This window comes from Phyllobates terribilis, unplaced genomic scaffold (genome assembly GCF_046119375.1).
Source record: "Phyllobates terribilis strain yellow unplaced genomic scaffold, ASM4611937v1 Scaffold_13__5_contigs__length_258822181, whole genome shotgun sequence".
Lineage (NCBI taxonomy): Eukaryota > Metazoa > Chordata > Amphibia > Anura > Dendrobatidae > Phyllobates > Phyllobates terribilis.
In genome coordinates, this window is record NW_027362773.1 from 243,672,419 (window position 1) to 243,690,644 (window position 18,226).

At 46.6% G+C, this 18,226-nt stretch overlaps 1 protein-coding gene across 1 annotated transcript in view; it reads left to right on the forward strand.

Annotated features, from left to right (window-relative positions):
- BRD7 (bromodomain containing 7) overlaps window positions 1-18,226 on the forward strand; it is a 90,973-nt gene that overhangs the window by 23,324 nt on the left and 49,423 nt on the right. Inside the window, exons 8-14 of the mRNA XM_073659361.1 lie at window positions 7,714-7,837; window positions 8,093-8,165; window positions 8,631-8,738; window positions 10,977-11,112; window positions 12,425-12,536; window positions 12,685-12,796; window positions 13,631-13,774. Of these exons, the coding sequence (XP_073515462.1) occupies window positions 7,714-7,837; window positions 8,093-8,165; window positions 8,631-8,738; window positions 10,977-11,112; window positions 12,425-12,536; window positions 12,685-12,796; window positions 13,631-13,774 (809 nt within the window). The remainder of the gene's footprint in view (window positions 1-7,713; window positions 7,838-8,092; window positions 8,166-8,630; window positions 8,739-10,976; window positions 11,113-12,424; window positions 12,537-12,684; window positions 12,797-13,630; window positions 13,775-18,226) is intronic.

Genomic DNA, 18,226 nt, shown 5'->3' on the forward strand with positions numbered 1-18,226 from the left:
GAGAGGTGGGCCTGAGAGAGAGAGAGAGGTGGGCCTGAGAGAGGAGAGAGAGTGGGCCTGAGAGAGCGAGAGAGGTGGGCCTGAGAGAGCGAGAGAGAGAGAGAGGTGGGCTGAGAGAGCGAGAGAGAGAGAGGTGGGCCTGAGGAGAGAGAGAGAGAGGTGGGCCTGAGAGAGAGAGAGGTGGGCCTGAGAGAGAGAGAGGTGGGCCTGAGAGAGAGAGAGGTGGGCCTGAGAGAGAGAGAGGTGGGCCTGAGAGAGAGAGAGGTGGGCCTGAGAGAGAGAGAGGTGGGCCTGAGAGAGAGAGAGGTGGGCCTGAGAGAGAGAGAGGTGGGCCTGAGAGAGAGAGAGGTGGGCCTGAGAGAGAGAGAGGTGGGCCTGAGAGAGAAGAGGTGGGCCTGAGAGAGAGAGGTGGGCCTGGAGAGAGAGAGGTGGGCCTGAGAGAGAGAGAGAGAGAGGTGGGCCTGAGAGAGAGAGAGAGAGGTGGGCCTGAAGAGAGAGAGAGAGAGAGGTGGGCCTGAGAGAGAGAGAGGTGGGCCTGAGAGAGAGAGAGGTGGGCCTGAGAGAGAGAGAGGTGGGCCTGAGAGAGAGAGAGGTGGGCCTGAGAGAGAGAGAGGTGGGCCTGAGAGAGAGAGAGAGGTGGGCCTGAGAGAGAGAGAGAGAGAGGTGGGCCTGAGGAGAGAGAGAGAGAGAGGTGGGCCTGAGAGAGAGAGAGAGAGAGAGGTGGGCCTGAGAGAGAGAGAGAGAGAGAGAGAGAGGTGGGCCTGAGAGAGAGAGAGAGAGGTGGGCCTGAGAGAGAGAGAGAGAGAGGTGGGCCTGAGAGAGAGAGAGAGAGGTGGGCCTGAGAGAGAGAGGTGGGCCTGAGAGAGAGAGAGAGAGGTGGGCCTGAGAGAGAGAGAGAGAGAGAGGTGGGCCTGAGAGAGAGAGGTGGGCCTGAGAGAGAGAGAGAGAGAGAGAGAGAGAGAGGTGGGCCTGAGAGAGAGAGAGAGAGGTGGGCCTGAGAGAGAGAGAGAGAGGTGGGCCTGAGAGAGAGAGAGAGAGGTGGGCCTGAGAGAGAGAGGTGGGCCTGAGAGAGAGAGAGAGAGAGAGGTGGGCCTGAGAGAGAGAGAGGTGGGCCTGAGAGAGAGAGAGGTGGGCCTGAGAGAGAGAGAGGTGGCCTGAGAGAGAGAGAGGTGGGCCTGAGAGAGAGAGAGAGAGGTGGGCCTGAGAGAGAGAGAGAGGTGGGCCTGAGAGAGAGAGAGAGAGGTGGGCCTGAGAGAGAGAGAGAGAGGTGGGCTGAGAGAGAGAGAGAGAGAGGTGGGCCTGAGAGAGAGAGAGAGAGAGGTGGGCCTGAGAGAGAGAGAGAGAGAGGTGGGCCTGAGAGAGAGAGAGAGAGGTGGGCCTGAGAGAGAGAGAGAGAGAGGTGGGCCTGAGAGAGAGAGAGAGAGAGAGAGGTGGGCCTGAGAGAGAGAGAGAGAGAGAGAGGTGGGCCTGAGAGAGAGAGAGAGAGGTGGGCCTGAGAGAGAGAGAGAGAGGTGGGCCTGAGAGAGAGAGAGAGAGGTGGGCCTGAGAGAGAGAGAGGTGGGCCTGAGAGAGAGAGAGGTGGGCCTGAGAGAGAGAGAGGTGGGCCTGAGAGAGAGAGAGGTGGGCCTGAGAGAGAGAGAGGTGGGCCTGAGAGAGAGAGAGGTGGGCCTGAGAGAGAGAGAGAGAGGTGGGCCTGAGAGAGAGAGGTGGGCCTGAGAGAGAGAGAGAGAGAGGTGGGCCTGAGAGAGAGAGAGAGGTGGGCCTGAGAGAGAGAGAGGTGGGCCTGAGAGAGAGAGAGGTGGGCCTGAGAGAGAGAGAGGTGGGCCTGAGAGAGAGAGAGGTGGGCCTGAGAGAGAGGAGAGAGAGAGGTGGGCCTGAGAGAGAGAGAGGTGGGCCTGAGAGAGAGAGAGAGAGAGGTGGGCCTGAGAGAGAGAGGTGGGCCTGAGAGAGAGAGAGAGGTGGGCCTGAGAGAGAGAGAGAGAGGTGGGCCTGAGAGAGAGAGAGAGAGGTGGGCCTGAGAGAGAGAGAGAGAGAGGTGGGCCTGAGAGAGAGAGAGAGAGAGGTGGGCCTGAGAGAGAGAGAGAGAGAGGTGGGCCTGAGAGAGAGAGAGAGAGGTGGGCCTGAGAGAGAGAGAGAGAGGTGGGCCTGAGAGAGAGAGAGAGAGGTGGGCCTGAGAGAGAGAGAGAGAGGTGGGCCTGAGAGAGAGAGAGAGAGGTGGGCCTGAGAGAGAGAGAGAGAGGTGGGCCTGAGAGAGAGAGAGAGAGGTGGGCCTGAGAGAGAGAGAGAGAGGTGGGCCTGAGAGAGAGAGAGAGAGGTGGGCCTGAGAGAGAGAGAGAGAGGTGGGCCTGAGAGAGAGAGAGAGAGGTGGGCCTGAGAGAGAGAGAGAGGTGGGCCTGAGAGAGAGAGAGAGAGGTGGGCCTGAGAGAGAGAGAGGTGGGCCTGAGAGAGAGAGAGGTGGGCCTGAGAGAGAGAGAGGTGGGCCTGAGAGAGAGAGAGGTGGGCCTGAGAGAGAGAGAGAGAGGTGGGCCTGGAGAGAGAGAGAGAGAGGTGGGCCTGAGAGAGAGAGAGAGAGAGGTGGGCCTGAGAGAGAGAGAGAGAGAGGTGGGCCTGAGAGAGAGAGAGAGAGGTGGGCCTGAGAGAGAGAGAGAGAGGTGGGCCTGAGAGAGAGAGAGAGAGGTGGGCCTGAGAGAGAGAGAGAGGTGGGCCTGAGAGAGAGAGAGAGGTGGGCCTGAGAGAGAGAGAGAGAGGTGGGCCTGAGAGAGAGAGAGAGAGGTGGGCCTGAGAGAGAGAGAGAGAGGTGGGCCTGAGAGAGAGAGAGAGAGGTGGGCCTGAGAGAGAGAGAGAGAGGTGGGCCTGAGAGAGAGAGGTGGGCCTGAGAGAGAGAGAGAGGTGGGCCTGAGAGAGAGAGAGAGAGGTGGGCCTGAGAGAGAGAGAGAGAGGTGGGCCTGAGAGAGAGAGAGAGGTGGGCCTGAGAGAGAGAGAGAGAGGTGGGCCTGAGAGAGAGAGAGAGAGAGGTGGGCCTGAGAGAGAGAGAGAGAGAGGTGGGCCTGAGAGAGAGAGGTGGGCCTGAGAGAGAGAGGTGGGCCTGAGAGAGAGAGAGAGGTGGGCCTGAGAGAGAGAGAGAGAGGTGGGCCTGAGAGAGAGAGAGAGGTGGGCCTGAGAGAGAGAGAGAGGTGGGCCTGAAGAGAGAGAGAGAGAGGTGGGCCTGAGAGAGAGAGAGAGAGGTGGGCCTGAGAGAGAGAGAGAGGTGGGCCTGAGAGAGAGAGAGAGAGAGAGAGGTGGGCCTGAGAGAGAGAGAGGTGGGCCTGAGAGAGAGAGGTGGGCCTGAGAGAGAGAGAGAGAGAGAGAGAGGTGGGCCTGAGAGAGAGAGAGAGAGGTGGGCCTGAGAGAGAGAGAGAGAGAGAGAGAGAGAGGTGGGCCTGAGAGAGAGAGAGAGAGAGAGGTGGGCCTGAGAGCGCGAGAGAGAGAGGTGGGCCTGAGAGCGCGAGAGAGAGAGGTGGGCCTGAGAGCGCGAGAGAGAGAGAGGTGGGCCTGAGAGCGCGAGAGAGAGAGAGGTGGGCCTGAGAGCGCGAGAGAGAGAGAGGTGGGCCTGAGAGCGCGAGAGAGAGAGAGGTGGGCCTGAGAGAGAGAGAGAGATGGGCCTGAGAGAGAGAGGTGGGCCTGAGAGAGAGAGAGAGAGGTGGGCCTGAGAGAGAGAGGTGGGCCTGAGAGAGAGAGGTGGGCCTGAGAGAGAGAGGTGGGCCTGAGAGAGAGAGAGAGAGGTGGGCCTGAGAGAGAGAGAGAGAGAGGTGGGCCTGAGAGAGAGAGAGAGGTGGGCCTGAGAGAGAGAGAGAGAGAGGTGGGCCTGAGAGAGAGAGAGAGAGGTGGGCCTGAGAGAGAGAGAGAGAGGTGGGCCTGAGAGAGAGAGAGAGAGGTGGGCCTGAGAGAGAGAGAGAGAGGTGGGCCTGAGAGAGAGAGAGAGGTGGGCCTGAGAGAGAGAGAGAGGTGGGCCTGAGAGAGAGAGGTGGGCCTGAGAGAGAGAGAGAGAGGTGGGCCTGAGAGAGAGAGAGAGAGGTGGGCCTGAGAGAGAGAGAGAGAGGTGGGCCTGAGAGAGAGAGAGAGAGGTGGGCCTGAGAGAGAGAGAGAGAGGTGGGCCTGAGAGAGAGAGAGAGTGGGCCTGAGAGCGCGAGAGAGAGAGAGGTGGGCCTGAGAGCGAGAGAGAGAGAGGTGGGCCTGAGAGCGCGAGAGAGAGAGAGGTGGGCCTGAGAGCGCGAGAGAGAGAGAGGTGGGCCTGAGAGCGCGAGAGAGAGAGAGGTGGGCCTGAGAGCGCGAGAGAGAGAGAGGTGGGCCTGAGAGCGCGAGAGAGAGAGAGGTGGGCCTGAGAGCGCGAGAGAGAGAGAGGTGGGCCTGAGAGCGCGAGAGAGAGAGAGGTGGGCCTGAGAGCGCGAGAGAGAGAGAGGTGGGCCTGAGAGCGCGAGAGAGAGAGAGGTGGGCCTGAGAGCGCGAGAGAGAGAGAGGTGGGCCTGAGAGCGCGCGAGAGAGAGAGAGGTGGGCCTGAGAGCGCGAGAGAGAGAGGTGGGCCTGAGAGAGCGAGGTGGGCCTGAGAGAGCGAGAGAGAGAGCGAGGTGGGCCTGAGAGAGCGAGAGAGAGAGCGAGGTGGGCCTGAGAGAGCGAGAGAGAGAGCGAGGTGGGCCTGAGAGAGCGAGAGAGAGAGCGAGGTGGGCCTGAGAGAGCGAGAGAGAGAGCGAGGTGGGCCTGAGAGAGCGAGAGAGAGAGAGAGGTGGGCCTGAGAGAGCGAGAGAGAGAGAGAGGTGGGCCTGAGAGAGCGAGAGAGAGAGAGAGGTGGGCCTGAGAGAGCGAGAGGTGGGCCTGAGAGAGAAAGAGAGAGGTGGGCCTGAGAGAGAAAGAGAGAGGTGAGGTGGGCTGCGGCTGTGCTAGCCTGTCTGACTCAGACCTCCTTCATTCCTCTCAGTAACTCCTGTTCTCCATTCTGAGCCCCAAATGAATAATAAATATTGTCGGACATGCTCCTCCACCTCATCTTTGAGTGTAAGAGGGTTAACACTTTATCCGTCTTCTTCACCCATCTTGTGTTTCTCCTGTGCAAAAGAGAGGTAAGAGTTAACCCCTTCACATGTGCCCACTTTTTTACTTGTTCCCCTGTGGGGTTTTTTACCTCTGCTTTATCCCTCCATAATTTCTGTCACTATTTGGCATTGATTATAGTGAATTTTATTGGGTTGTGGTAGGCCAGACCCTCCCACTAAGCTCCACCCACTTAAAAAAAATCTAAATTTAAACTTGCCATTAGATTTAATTAAAAAATCAAATTTTTTTTTATTAAACCTAAAGGCGATTTTACATTTTAGTCTTGATTTTTCTGTGGGTGGAGCTTAGTGGGAGGGTGTGGCCTACCACAACCCAATAAAATATAAATATATTCTATAATTTTTGTGTAATATTGCCTAGCATTAACCTTTACATTTGATGATTCCGGAGTCATATGACCTGTTATTCCTATAAGATTCTTATAGACACACAGACTGATGTACAGATATGGTGGTATAACCCGGGTAGTCAGAGTTGGGGGTACATGGTGCTGAGGACTGTAAAGGAGGCTCTGAAATCAGGAACAAAGCACCCGAGAAGGGAATTAAAGGCTGTATTATTTACCAGACGTCTATTACTATTGGACCAGACCAAAAATCAATCCCAAGAGTTGTTCTTTATGCATACAACTATAATACTTTTTTTATTTCTTTAGCGCCAACATATTCCCCAGCTCTTAACAATTCAGAGGGGAAATGTACAGATAATAAAGAGATATTACAGAATAACTCGGTTAAAGAGATACCAAGAGAAGTGAGGAAAGAGACTGCACTGGTGTAAAAAGCATGGAAATGCAAAAGTATTAGACTGTGAATAAGAGCCAAAGACCAGACCGCAGCACTGGCAAACTGTGCCACAAAGGTCCATGCAGGAAGAAGGGGCCACCACTAAAACAAGGTCGTGTGACCCTGACTACTACCAAGAAACCACAACCCAGTCCCATTGGCGTGGCACACAGACCAAACCAGACCAGTACAAACATCCATGCACTTAAATAGTGTGTCCAATCACAAAATAAGATGTAAAAAGCACAATGTAATGCAGCTCACAAAATGCTTCTATTGCGGGTATAGTAGTGCGCAGTGTCTGTAATACTAGATGAGACTGGACAGAAACATGGGGGTGTTTCTAGACAACCCCCCCGCTCACTGTGGCATTCTGTGGTTTCCTCACAGGGAGCCATATATTTTTTATTATTAATTATTGTTTATAAATATTTTTTTTTTATATTATGCTTGCTTTTACATCGAATTATATTTGGATTTCACTACATTTTTGGTTTTGCTTTAAAAAGTTTTCTGAAAGGCGACAACCTCTTCATGTATTCCAATGAAAAGCACTTTCTTATTTTTTTATCCACGATATGGATGGGGTTTGCCATAGTAGAAGAGCTATGAAACGGCTGGGGTGACTGGGCTATGTTACCATCATGTCTGACATCACTAGCAATGACCATATATGGACGTACAGCTCTGTTACCTGTTTAGTGATGTTACATATTGCTTGTGTACCTACCATGCTGATTCAGCCTGACGTCCTGCCTGCCCCTGTACTGTGGATTCTCCAGGGGGCAGCGCAGGCATGGGCCAACATCCCCTCACTGATAGCGTCTGCTGTACCCACTTTTCTTTCATTTGTGACTCTGAGCAGTCGCTGGTGGCAGTGTGACACCATAGGAAATTATAAAATGTGTTGTTAGAATGTTGCACATGTTGCCTCCGCAGACCTAGCCTAGTTCACACAACGATTTTCCTATCTCTTATAGACCTTAAAGTTGTGCTCCCCATGTTTTTTTTTTCTTTGTTTTGTTTTTTTAATACATTGTCACTAGTACCCCAGTGTTCATATGGAAATACTAGCTTGCATTATAAAGTTCCTTTCTATATGGTAATTAATGTTATACGTCTCTTCAGTTGGTCAGTGATCACATGGTGACCCATTGGGAATTCCTAGCCTTTTATTTACTCTGAAGGGTGTCACCATCTCAATCAATATAAGTTTCTGTATGATACAATTATATGGACTGTACCACTGAAGTTTTCCATGGGGAGGCGAGGCAGAAGCTAATATCACAGTTAATGATGATGTCTACGCAGTGCCTGTCACACAGTTATAATGTAGGTGATCAGTTTAGCCTCCCAAACTGTATATTTATAACTTATTAGTTTAGGTTGGGGAATATAGAGGGAAGGATAATCCATGTCCTCCAGCCAGTTGTGATGCGGCACTGATGCAACATGGGTTTTATAGCTGAGCATAGTGGAATAACATGCAAGATGAATGCTAGGACTCAACATATGTAGCCACCAATAGGAGGAGAATTTCTCAGACTTTGACAAGTATGTTTGAGAGCTGTAAAAACCTGGTAGTATCGGCTCCAGGAAACAAGAATTGTATCACTTACCTCTATCAAGTGTTCAGAAATTCAGATTTGCCAAATGCATTAATGTACGATCACTTCTAAATGTGTGCTGCAAGGAGTCAAGTAACACTGCTGGTCTACCTCCTATTAATCCCAACTAATCCTCCTATGTAGAGATGGTATTGGAACGTAAATAATAAGAGTAAAATCTGCTGCTTTTAATTTACTTATTTTTAACTATATTTTATTTCACCCTCGTATAGAAAAGATAAAGAACAGCAGGAGGACAAACAAAATGATGGAAATTCAGAAAAGGATCAGGAGCAAATTGACCAAATCATTAAAGACTCCCTAGGCAAATTATCAAAGAGATTGATCTGTAGTCAGGTAAGGCCTGGAATAGACTGAACTATGCCGGTACCTGCCTCCACTTCAGGGTAAATCCTCCTGAACATGCAGGTTCACACTTAGTAATGCACCTATATAATGGAGAAAGCCATCCTGACCGTCCAAGGTCTGGGCTGTTCACGATGTCGTTCGCTATTCTCAGACAAGGTTGTCAAAAAAAGTCAGTGTAAAATTCTAAAAATAATCCTACAACAGTCTTGTAAGTAAAACAGAAATGTCTAATTCTTCTTAAAGTTGGAGTTTGAGAGAAGGAAAGCAGATGGGACGACAACCCTGGCCCTGCTCAATACCGCAGAAACTGCATTAGGTATGTTCATCCTATGGCCAAATAAAGGGAAATGTTTTCAGTTAGTCAACAGGTAAAAATAACCCTCTCCAGAGATGTAGACTAAAGAACACTCAGCACATCAGAAGAGTAACCCGAATTCATGGACCAGGGTATGAATTTCAACATGGCCCATTCTTTCATTCTCTAGGCATTCTACATGTTGATTAGCGGCTCTTTTTACCTTCTAGCCGTTAATAATGCACACTCCTGCTCTTCAGTGTATGTGGGTGTCACATGAGCCAGTTGTATAAAAGCTTCGCTCAATTTAGGCCCCACAACACCATAAATGATGACATTTTTGTAGCAGACTGGAGTATTTGGAAAATGAGGAGCTTGAAGCTTTTCAGTGGTTGCTCCATGGAGCTGATGTTACTGGGAGGATCCAAATGATATTCTGTATAGATGAGATGCCTTAAGTCAATTTTTCCACTTAATTTCCTGCAGAATCCGGGCAGGGCACAGCTATCCTGGGGTCATCAGGTGGTCGACTGCAGTCAGGAGTGAACTCGCTGCAAGGCTTCAAGGAAGATAAACGCAACAAAGTCACTCCAAGTAAGCTCACAACGCCACCAGCATGTACACATCCCAATCTTGCATTATGTCCGTGCTTGTCAATTTTACAGTAATAAGCCAACAGTCCAAATGTCGTCATTAAAGATATCTATTTTTGTCATTTATTTTTTTTATTATTATTCCCTTAGTTTGGTACAAAAAAGACCATTGGGGTGACTTTATTATTACATTGTATCCTTTTTTTTTTCACTCCATACTTTTCCACTGTAATCGGGACTTATTTCTTTGGACACATGTAGAGCATTTCTTTATATACACAGTTCCAAAAATATTTGGACAGTGACCGAATCATTGTGATTTCAGCTCTGCAGGCCACTATTTCATTTTTATTTAAAATGAAACAACCGTGATGCAATTAAAGTGGAGACTATGAAGTGTAAGTAAAGGCGCTGAACAAAAATATCCCGTGAAACATGTAGGAATTGCAACCATTTTTCTACAAAACCTCCTCATTTTAGTGGCTCAAAATAATTAGAAAAATTCACTTTACCGTAAATAAAACATTCATTTTTAATACTTTGTAGAGATTCCTTTGCAGGCAATGACTACCTGAAGTCATGGACGTCACCAAACTCTGGGTTTCCTCCTTGTGATGCTTTATTGCAGCTGACTTCAGTTGGAGCTTGTTTGTGGCTCTTTCTGCCTCAAGTTTTGTCTTGAGCGTATGAAATGGTGCTTGATGGGGTTAAGATCTGGAGGTGACTCGGCCATTGCAGAATATTCCACTTCTTTGCCTTAGACGGCGAAAGGAACCCAGGAGTTTGTTTCTGGCGATTGGATGGCGCTTAACGGTACAGAAGGACAATCAACCTTGCTGCATTTGGCTGAATCTCAGCAGAAAGTATCTCCCTGTACACTTCATCTGGCTGCTTCTGTTTTCAGTCACATCATCAATATGGTGGTGACCCAGCGCCATTGCAAGCCATTCATGCACATCACACCGCCTCCATCATGTTACAGAGGATGTGATGTACTTTGAATCATGAGCCGGTCCAAGCCTTCTCCATACTTTCTTCTTCCCATCATCCTGGTACAGATTAATCTTAGTTTCATCTGTGCAAAAAATTCTTTTCCAGAACTGGGCTGCTTCTTTTAGATGTTTTTTTTGCAAAGTCTAATCTGGCCTTTATATTATTAAGAATGGTTAATGGTTTGCAGCTTGTGGTGAACCCCCTGTATTTGCGCTCATGAAGTCTTCTCTCTTTATGGTTGACATAGATACCGAAACACCTACTTCATGGAGACTGTTCTTCACTTGGGTGAATGTTATGAAGGTGTTTTTTTTTGTTTTTTTTTTGTCACCATGGAAAGGATTCTGCGATTATCCATCAGTGTGTCTTCCGTGGACGCCCAGACGTTTAAGTTCCCGAGCTCTCAGCAGTGCACTCCTTAACAAATAAAAAATGTACCAGACTGTTTATTTGGCCATTTCTAACATTTCTACGATCTCTGGGATGCATTTCTTTTTTTTTTTTTTCAGCCCAGTGATGGTCTGTTTCTCTTCCAGTGAGAGCTCCTTTGACCACATGTTGTCAGCTTGCAAATGCCACACCTGGAATCTGATCCAGACCTTTTACCTGCTTGATTGATGAATGATTAACAAGGGAAAAGCCCATGAAGCCCATTAAAGAGCTTTTGAGATAATTGTCCAACCACTTTTGGTCCCTTGAAAAAGAGGCAATTTGCATATTAAAGAGCCGTAATTCCTAAACCCTTTATCCAATTAGGATGTGAATACCCTCAAATTAAAGCGGAGAGTCTGCACTTTAAGACAATATTGATAATACAACTGTATCTTAAATATATTTTGTTAAACAGCTGAAATGCCAAAACTTGCTTGACTGTCCAAATATTTCTGGATATACCTGTATTTATAGGTTTTATTTGCAATATGAGACAAAATAGGATTAAAGAAAAAGTATCAGATTACTTGATTGTAGAAAACATTTTATCCCCCAGTATATTGTATAATTACTGCAAATTCCTTCCTATTTATATTATGAATAGTTCGGCCACTTTCAGGCGGCTATAATGTGGGCACGATGAGCTGACCCTCACAGACCTGGACCTAAAGAATTAAGATTTGAACTTTCCCTGTATATTGTTATAGTCGCTTAGTGACCTTACAATGCAGCTACTTGCACCTTACTGATAAAAGGTTGTTACATTTCATATTCACAATATTTAATCGAAGAAAATTCTGTGATTCATCTTTAGTTTTATACTTGAATTACGGACCATTTACCTCTTACGCTCCTTCATATGATTCAACATTTGCAAACATCAGTAAGGATGACTCTGACCTTATATACACAACATATGGAGAAGACCCCAACCTTCAGGGCACCTTCAGGTATAGTTTTTTTGTTTTTGTTGGTGGGTGGGGGTGGTTTCTTTGTAATCCAATATCTCATGCTATATACATGAACATTACATTTCCAAAATTTTGAAGAGGACCATAGATGAAAGGAATAGTTTAATTTTTTTTTTTTTAAGATTGTAATGCAAAAAAAAAATGCTGGGTTTGTTGGGGAATTGGAAGCCAGTGATGGGATTGGCATAGGCGGAAAAGTAGCAAAGAGAGAGGTGGATTAATCGGGAAGCTGAGTTAATGTAATGCTGCTCTGTTGGTGCATATGGCAGAGGATTATCTTCTGCCATATGTATCAAAAGAGCGGCCTTTGCTTATGTGAAACTGCAATCTGTTAACAGCAGACATTAAAGACAGCTCTGCAATGCTCGGTTGTGCAGTCAGAATAAGGATGCTGTGATTAAAAAGGGAATATCAATTATTAAGGCTTAGATATTGTTTTAAAGCTTACAAATCAGTGACTGTAACACAAGTATTTCAGAAGTAACATGAAATTGAATGTGAAGGCAAACCAGGTTTTTAATGAAATAGGAGGATTTCAGACTCCCTATAGACATGTTGGTGGTTCCCTTTTTAAAGGGGTATGCCCATGAGATTGAAATAGGATAAAATAGTACTCCCCTTTCAAATCCACGTTGTTGCGGTCTATAACTGTTCAGCTGCAGCAATGACTTGTCCTCTCAAATGTAACCACAACAGCCAATTGCTGGCCTCAGTGGTACACATTGAGGCTAGTGATTGGCTGCAGTGGTCACTTTTGGTAGAAGACACGTCATCATGTTGTTCAGCAACAAAACAGTGGGAACATTTTAATGAAGACTACCGTATTTTGCTGAAAGTGGTTGTATAAGATTAGAAAAACATGGCTGCTTTTTTTTCCTTCTGAAACAACACCATCCCCAACCATGAGTTGTGCATAGTATTATAGTTCAGCTCCATTAACTTTCTAATCCTGGACAACACCTATAATTTTGGATTCAGGAAGTAAATGCCGAGTACCAGGTCCTGTGGCCGTTGGAAGTACCCGGTGTTCAGAGTCAGAACACATCAGCTCTGTACACGGTGTAGGGGCCGTTCTCAGACAATGCGGCTCAGCTCTTACACGGTGTACAGACTTGTGACCTCCCAGCTACATATATTGTGAACTACTTGCCACAGTGGGAACAGGTATCTGTTGATTACTCGGTTTCTGATCCTAAGGGAAGGTTGTCAAAACTTTAGTTCTGCACAACCCCTGTAGTATCACAATTTCAAGAAAATGGATCCAAAAATATATTTCTGTGTATTTAATTAGCATGCAAGACTTCTTGGAGAATTCCAAATCTCAACCTTATGGCATGGCGGACTGTATGCTCGATGCTTTTAGTGATGGCGCGTATTCCAGAAATGAACGGCAGCAGAATATAGTAAGTACTATAATAAGTACATCCCTGTGATCTGTACGTCGTCATTCATGATGAAAGATGTATGCTCCTTACCTCAATACTTGTCTGACAGCTTCATTTATAGTTTTTATCTTGTGGGTTCATACATTATTTTTTTTTATATACACAGACATCTACAAGTGGGCACGTAGCAAAGCCAGAGATGAATCCTTCTGAACAGTTTGCCAGTCTGAAGTCTGTGCTTGGGCTTGATATATTTGATGAGACATTTGACAATGAAGGTAATTACACTGGAAAAATCAACTTCTTAAAATATTGGTGTTGTGGATATTATATAGGATCTGTCATCAGACTTTGCTTGTTTATGGCGAAAGCTCCGCTTTATTGGCTTCAATTGCACAAAAATATTGTGGCCTTTGGCTAATAGAAGCAATCAAAGAATGCATGAAGCATCACTAAACTCTGGGCAGGAAAAGGCTCCGCTAATGAACATTGCAGACACTATCCTAAGAGTCCACTATATTCTCTCATCACTATTAGTCAACCTGCATTTTTTTGTGCCTTTTGGGTTAATAGAAGAGTAGATCAGTCTTATTTTTTTTTTATACATATAAAACTCACATAAATGTAAATCTCAGATTTCACCCAGTGCACCTAGGTGAGGTCGTTATCGGTATTGAACCTTATATTTTTTTCCGTGTGGTATTCATCTCCCCAAGCTATAACAGAGAGGACACGGAGATCATGCATATAATAGTATTAGTGCTCGTGTTGTACAGAGCGATAAGGCACCTGAATGTAGACGTCTCTGATTTCATATGGAGGTTTTTTTCTTGGATTCTGTATGCAAAAGTAAACTTGTCACATCGGACCCTCCTCTGTCCCACTGGCCGGTTCCCAGCTGCTGTGGCCTGGTCATTGTGTGACTGCAGCAGCGAGTAAGTGGCAACAGTGGTTGTTGCTGCTGTAATAAATGTATGTTTCAAGTGTGATAAGAGGGTGGAAAATGGCTTCATTAGAGATAAATACCACCTATATCACTATTTTTCTTGAACCACGGCACGGGCCTTATTAACTGATTAAACCTTTTTCGTATTGGTGAAATATATTTGCAGAAACCGAAAAGTTTCAGAAGAAACTGGATGAAACTACGGTTTTGTTACGGGAGCTGCAAGAGGTGCAAAATGATCGTTTGAGTACGAAGCCTCCTCCTAACATGGTGTGTCTGCTGGCGCCATCAGCCAAGGAACTCCAGATCGGTAAGGTTTAAGATTACTGCCATTTCAATGTCCTAAAATGACTTAAAGTGAATCTCTGCCCGTTATCCTTCTGCTATTTCTAAGCGTAAAATCTCAAGCTGATTTTTATAGTGGTTGATGTCTTTTTCTGATACAAAGCTCCAAATTCTGTAGTGAGCCATGACCTCCTCCTTTATAGTAAGCGCCCTTTAGTAGCCAGCGTATGTCTGCAGTAGATTTGGTGCTCCTGTATCAGGAGTAAAGAGAAGGAAAGAAAGCACAGACTAAAATGCTGTGGAGTCAGTAAGCCAAATCTCCGACTCCTCAATTTCCCTGACTCCCGACTCCACAGCCCAGCCTCACTACTGAGCGTGTACATAAAGTGCAGCACAGATTCATCTCACTGCCTCACTACTGAGCGTGTACATAAAGTGCAGCACAGATTCATCTCACTGCCTCACTACTGAGCATGTACATAAAGTGCAGCACAGATTCATCTCACTGCCACACTACTGAGCGTGTACATAAAGTGCAGCACAGATTCATCTCACTGCCTCACTACTGAGCATGTACATAAAGTGCAGCACAGATTCATCTCACTACTGAGCGTGTACATAAAGTGCAGCACAGATTCATCTCACTACTGACCGTGTACATAAAGTGCAGCACAGATTCATCTCACTACTGAGCGTGTACATAAAGTGCAGCACAGATTCATCTCACTACTGACCGTGTACATAAAGTGCAGCACAGATTCATCTCACTACTGACCGTGTACATAAAGTGCAGCACAGATTCATCTCACTACTGACCGTGTACATAAAGTGCAGCACAGATTCATCTCACTACTGACCGTGTACATAAAGTGCAGCACAGATTCATCTCACTACTGACCGTGTACATAAAGTGCAGCACAGATTCATCTCACTACTGACCGTGTACATAAAGTGCAGCACAGATTCATCTCACTACTGAGTGTGTACATAAAGTGCAGCACAGATTCATCTCACTGCCTCACTACTGAGCATGTACATAAAGTGCAGCACAGATTCATCTCACTACTGAGCGTGTACATGAAGTGCAGCACAGGTTCATCTCACTGCCTCACTACTGAGCATGTACATAAAGTGCAGCACAGATTCATCTCACTACTGAGTGTGTACATAAAGTGCAGCACAGATTCATCTCACTGCCTCACTACTGAGCATGTACATAAAGTGCAGCACAGATTCATCTCACTGCCTCACTACTGAGCATGTACATAAAGTGCAGCACAGATTCATCTCACTACTGAGTGTGTACATAAAGTGCAGCACAGATTCATCTCACTGCCTCACTACTGAGCATGTACATAAAGTGCAGCACAGATTCATCTCACTACTGAGCGTGTACATAAGGTGCAGCACAGATTCATCTCACTGCCTCACTACTGAGCGTGTACATAAAGTGCAGCACAGATTCATCTCACTGCCCCACTACTGAGCGTGTACATAAAGTGCAGCACAGATTCATCTCACTACTGAGCATGTACATGAAGTGCAGCACAGATTCATCTCACTACTGAGCGTGTACATAAAGTGCAGCACAGATTCATCTCACTACTGAGCATGTACATAAAGTGCAGCACAGATTCATCTCACTGCCTCACTACTGAGCATGTACATAAAGTGCAGCACAGATTCATCTCGCTGCCTCACTACTGAGTGTGTACATAAAGTGCAGCACAGATTCATCTCACTACTGAGCGTGTACATAAAGTGCAGCACAGATTCATCTCACTACTGAGCATGTACATAAAGTGCAGCACAGATTCATCTCACTGCCTCACTACTGAGCATGTACATAAAGTGCAGCACAGATTCATCTCACTGCCTCACTACTGAGCATGTACATAAAGTGCAGCACAGATTCATCTCACTACTGAGCGTGTACATAAAGTGCAGCACAGATTCATCTCACGGCCTCACTACTGAGCGTGTACATAAAGTGCAGCACAGATTCATCTCACTACTGAGCGTGTACATAAAGTGCAGCACAGATTCATCTCACTACTGAGCGTGTACATAAAGTGCAGCACAGATTCATCTCACTACTGAGCGTGTACATAAGGTGCAGAACAGATTCATCTCACTGCCTCACTACTGAGCGTGTACATAAAGTGCAGCACAGATTCATCTCACTGCCTCACTACTGAGCGTGTACATAAAGTGCAGCACAGATTCATCTCACTGCCTCACTACTGAGCATGTACATAAAGTGCAGCACAGATTCATCTCACTACTGAGCATGTACATAAAGTGCAGCACAGATTCCTCTCACTACTGAGCGTGTACATAAGGTGCAGAACAGATTCATCTCACTGCCTCACTACTGAGCGTGTACATAAAGTGCAGCACAGATTCCTCTCACTACTGAGCGTGTACATAAAGTGCAGCACAGATTCATCTCACTGCCTCACTACTGAGCATGTACATAAAGTGCAGCACAGATTCATCTCACTACTGAGCGTGTACATAAAGTGCAGCACAGATTCATCTCACTGCCTCACTACTGAGCATGTACATAAAGTGCAGCACAGATTCATCTCACTGCCTCACTACTGAGCATGTACATAAAGTGCAGCACAGATTCATCTCACTGCCTCACTATTGAGCGTGTACATAAAGTGCAGCACAGATTCATCTCACTGCCTCACTATTGAGCGTGTACATAAAGTGCAGCACAGATTCATCTCACTGCCTCACTACTGAGCATATACATAAAGTGCAGCACAGATTCATCTCACTACTGAGCGTTTACATAAAGTGCGGCACAGATTCATCTCACTACTGAGCGTGTACATAAAGTGCAGAACAGATTCATCTCACTACTGAGCGTGTACATAAAGTGCAGCACAGATTCATCTCACTGCCTCACTACTGGGCATGTACATAAAGTGCAGCACAGATTCATCTCACTACTGAGCGTGTACATAAAGTGCAGCACAGATTCATCTCACTGCCTCACTACTGAGCGTGTACATCAAGTGCAGCACAGATTCATCTCACTACTGAGCGTTTACATAAAGTGCGGCACAGATTCATCTCACTGCCTCACTACTGAGCGTGTACATAAAGTGCAGCACAGATTCATCTCACTGCCTCACTACTGAGCATGTACATAAAGTGCAGCACAGATTCATCTCACTACTCAGCATGTACATAAAGTGCAGCACAGATTCCTCTCACTACTGAGCGTGTACATAAAGTGCAGCACAGATTCATCTCACTGCCTCACTACTGAACATGTACATAAAGTGCAACACAGATTCATCTCACTGCCTCACTACTGAGCATGTACATAAAGTGCAGCACAGATTCATCTCACTACTCAGCATGTACATAAAGTGCAGCACAGATTCCTCTCACTACTGAGCGTGTACATAAAGTGCAGCACAGGTTCATCTCACTGCCTCACTACTGAGCATGTACATAAAGTGCAACACAGATTCATCTCACTGCCTCACTACTCAGCATGTACATAAAGTGCAGCACAGATTCATCTCACTACTGAGCGTGTACATAAAGTGCAGCACAGATTCATCTCACTACTGAGCGTGTACATAAAGTGCAGCACAGATTCATCTCACTGCCTCACTACTCAGCATGTACATAAAGTGCAGCACAGATTCATCTCACTGCCTCACTACTGAGCGTGTACATAAAGTGCAGCACAGATTCATCTCACTACTAAACATGTACATAAAGTGCAGCACAGATTCATCTCACTACTGAGCGTGTACATAAAGTGCAGCACAGATTCATCTCACTACTGAGCGTGTACATAAAGTGCAGCACAGATTCATCTCACTGCCTCACTACTCAGCATGTACATAAAGTGCAGCACAGATTCATCTCACTACTGAGCGTGTACATAAAGTGCAGCACAGATTCATCTCACTACTGAGCGTGTACATAAAGTGCAGCACAGGTTCATCTCACTGCCTCACTACTGAGCATGTACATAAACTGCAGCACAGATTCATCTCACTACTCAGCATGTACATAAAGTGCAGCACAGATTCCTCTCACTACTGAGCGTGTACATAAAGTGCAGCACAGATTCATCTCACTGCCTCACTACTGAGCGTGTACATAAAGTGCAGCACAGATTCATCTCACTACTGAGCGTGTACATAAAGTGCAGCACAGATTCATCTCACTACTGAGCGTGTACATAAAGTGCAGCACAGATTCATCTCACTGCCTCACTACTGAGCATATACATAAAGTGCAGCACAGATTCATCTCACTACTGAGCGTGTACATAAAGTGCAGCACAGATTCATCTCACTACTGAGCGTGTACATAAAGTGCAGCACAGATTCATCTCACTGCCTCACTACTGAGGATGTACATAAAGTGCAGCACTGATTCCTCTCACTGCCTCACTACTTAGCGTGTACATAAAGTGCAGCACAGATTCATCTCACTG